Here is a 1698-nt window from a genome sequence, read left to right on the forward strand (position 1 = left end):
ATAAATTTTTTATATATAATTATTTTAAATTATTTTATATTTCGAACAATAATGATTCGAACACGAACGAACGCATCACTGTTCGTGTTTGGTTCATTTAACTAACCGAACGAAAAAAATGTGTTCACGTTTGTCTCATTTACTTATCGAACAAATCGAACACGAACTGTTTGCGAACAACGAGCTTTTTTGGCAGCCCTATTTGCGGGTTTATAAAATTAGCAAAGCAAAAAGATTTTATTTTTATTATCCCTCTAAAAATAATCAAAATAAATAAAAGATAAAATTTGAAATTTAATTCAAGCCAAAAATTCAAACTTAAACATGTGCTTAATTCGCTAATCAACTACTAAAAAATTTTTCGAACCAAAATAAATTGTAGTAGCCACTGTAATCTATCAGATGTCATTTTTTTTTTCTCCTTCCTCAATTATTGGAAAAATTATTACATCCGGATATCCAAATATACGAACAACACCTCGGATACACCAACAGAGGATGAGAATCGGAACTTACCCTCCTCGCTGCATCCCGGCCGATGTCTGCAATTTCGAAGTCCGGATGTAATAATTTTTTATCAATTGCTGCCCGTAAATGTAGCATCGGCAGCCAATATGTTTTCCTACCGGGGAAGATGACAACCAGAAACGCAGCTCACGTGGGGGCTTTCCAAATTAAGAGGAGCATATGCCCTAAGCGCATAATTAGTTATTTATTAATGAACTATTAGTGATTAATCACATTATTAAGATCTCCACTGCGGGATAACTCGTCGCTTTCTCCACCCGTGGCTCATCGCGCTGCTGTTGAAACGACACATGCCCGATTCTTTTCGATTTGGTTAACGTGGGAAGGCCGAGGGTAATAATCACCATGATTCCAAAGCAAGAAATCCGTTCTCCTTTTGCCTCCTCTTTTTTTTTCTTCTCCCCAAAACATCAAGCTTTTTGGGCTGTTTAAACTGTAAACCTTAATGCAGATAGAATTCGAGGAAGAGGGAAGAGTGATTAAGGTTTAGCCACCGTCTTAAGAACTGTCATTAATGGGAAAAGTCGCTTGAGACTGGATGCTGTTTTCGATTTATATAAATGCTCTCGATCACTCCAATCGTTGGGCGGCACTAAGTTTGGCAAAAGCGGCCACGTTGCGACATATTACCTGTTCATCGCGTTACCTTTTTGCGCCTCCTTCCCTTCCTCCTCGTCCTAGGATTTAGTTTTCTCAGCGAGCAAGGGAGGAGGAAGAAAAGCAGGGATTTTTTAGATGGAGAAGGGGGGAAATGGAGATTTTTTAAATGGCGGGAGCTGAACGGCGAAGCTAAGCCAGAGCGTAGGGTGGAGGTAGGATTAGAGGGATGTGGGATCTCAACGGTTCGCCGGATAATATGGTGGGTTCGGAAGCAGATGAAGGGGAGAGCTCATCCCAGAGGAAGGGGAAGGAGCCGGAGTCCGCAGTGTCGACGGAAAATTCGAGCTCGTCGGCGGTCGTCGTGGAGGCCTCCGACGAAGGGGAGGATAACTCCGGCGGGAGGGAAGTCGGAAGGATCTTCGGGATCAGCTTCGCCGGCGGCCAGCAGCCGTTCGTTACTCGTCAGTTCTTTCCCTCCGGGGAGTCAGTTGCTCAGAGCTGCGGGGATCCACCACCGAGGGCGCACTGGGCGGCGGTTCAGTTCCGACCACCAGAATCGGCGGGCGCCGC

The 1698-nt window shown here is 44.1% G+C and overlaps 1 protein-coding gene across 1 annotated transcript in view; it reads left to right on the forward strand.

Annotated features, from left to right (window-relative positions):
• The first annotated feature begins 806 nt into the window (after nucleotides 1-806).
• The window catches only part of LOC110021827 (AP2-like ethylene-responsive transcription factor TOE3), a 3600-nt gene continuing 2708 nt past the window's right edge, over nucleotides 807-1698 (forward strand). The window contains exon 1 of the mRNA XM_020720489.1: nucleotides 807-1693. Coding sequence (XP_020576148.1) covers nucleotides 1355-1693 — 339 coding nt within the window. The 5' untranslated portion in view covers nucleotides 807-1354. The remainder of the gene's footprint in view (nucleotides 1694-1698) is intronic.

The sequence above is a fragment of the Phalaenopsis equestris genome, unplaced genomic scaffold (genome assembly GCF_001263595.1).
Source record: "Phalaenopsis equestris unplaced genomic scaffold, ASM126359v1 Scaffold000149, whole genome shotgun sequence".
Lineage (NCBI taxonomy): Eukaryota > Viridiplantae > Streptophyta > Magnoliopsida > Asparagales > Orchidaceae > Phalaenopsis > Phalaenopsis equestris.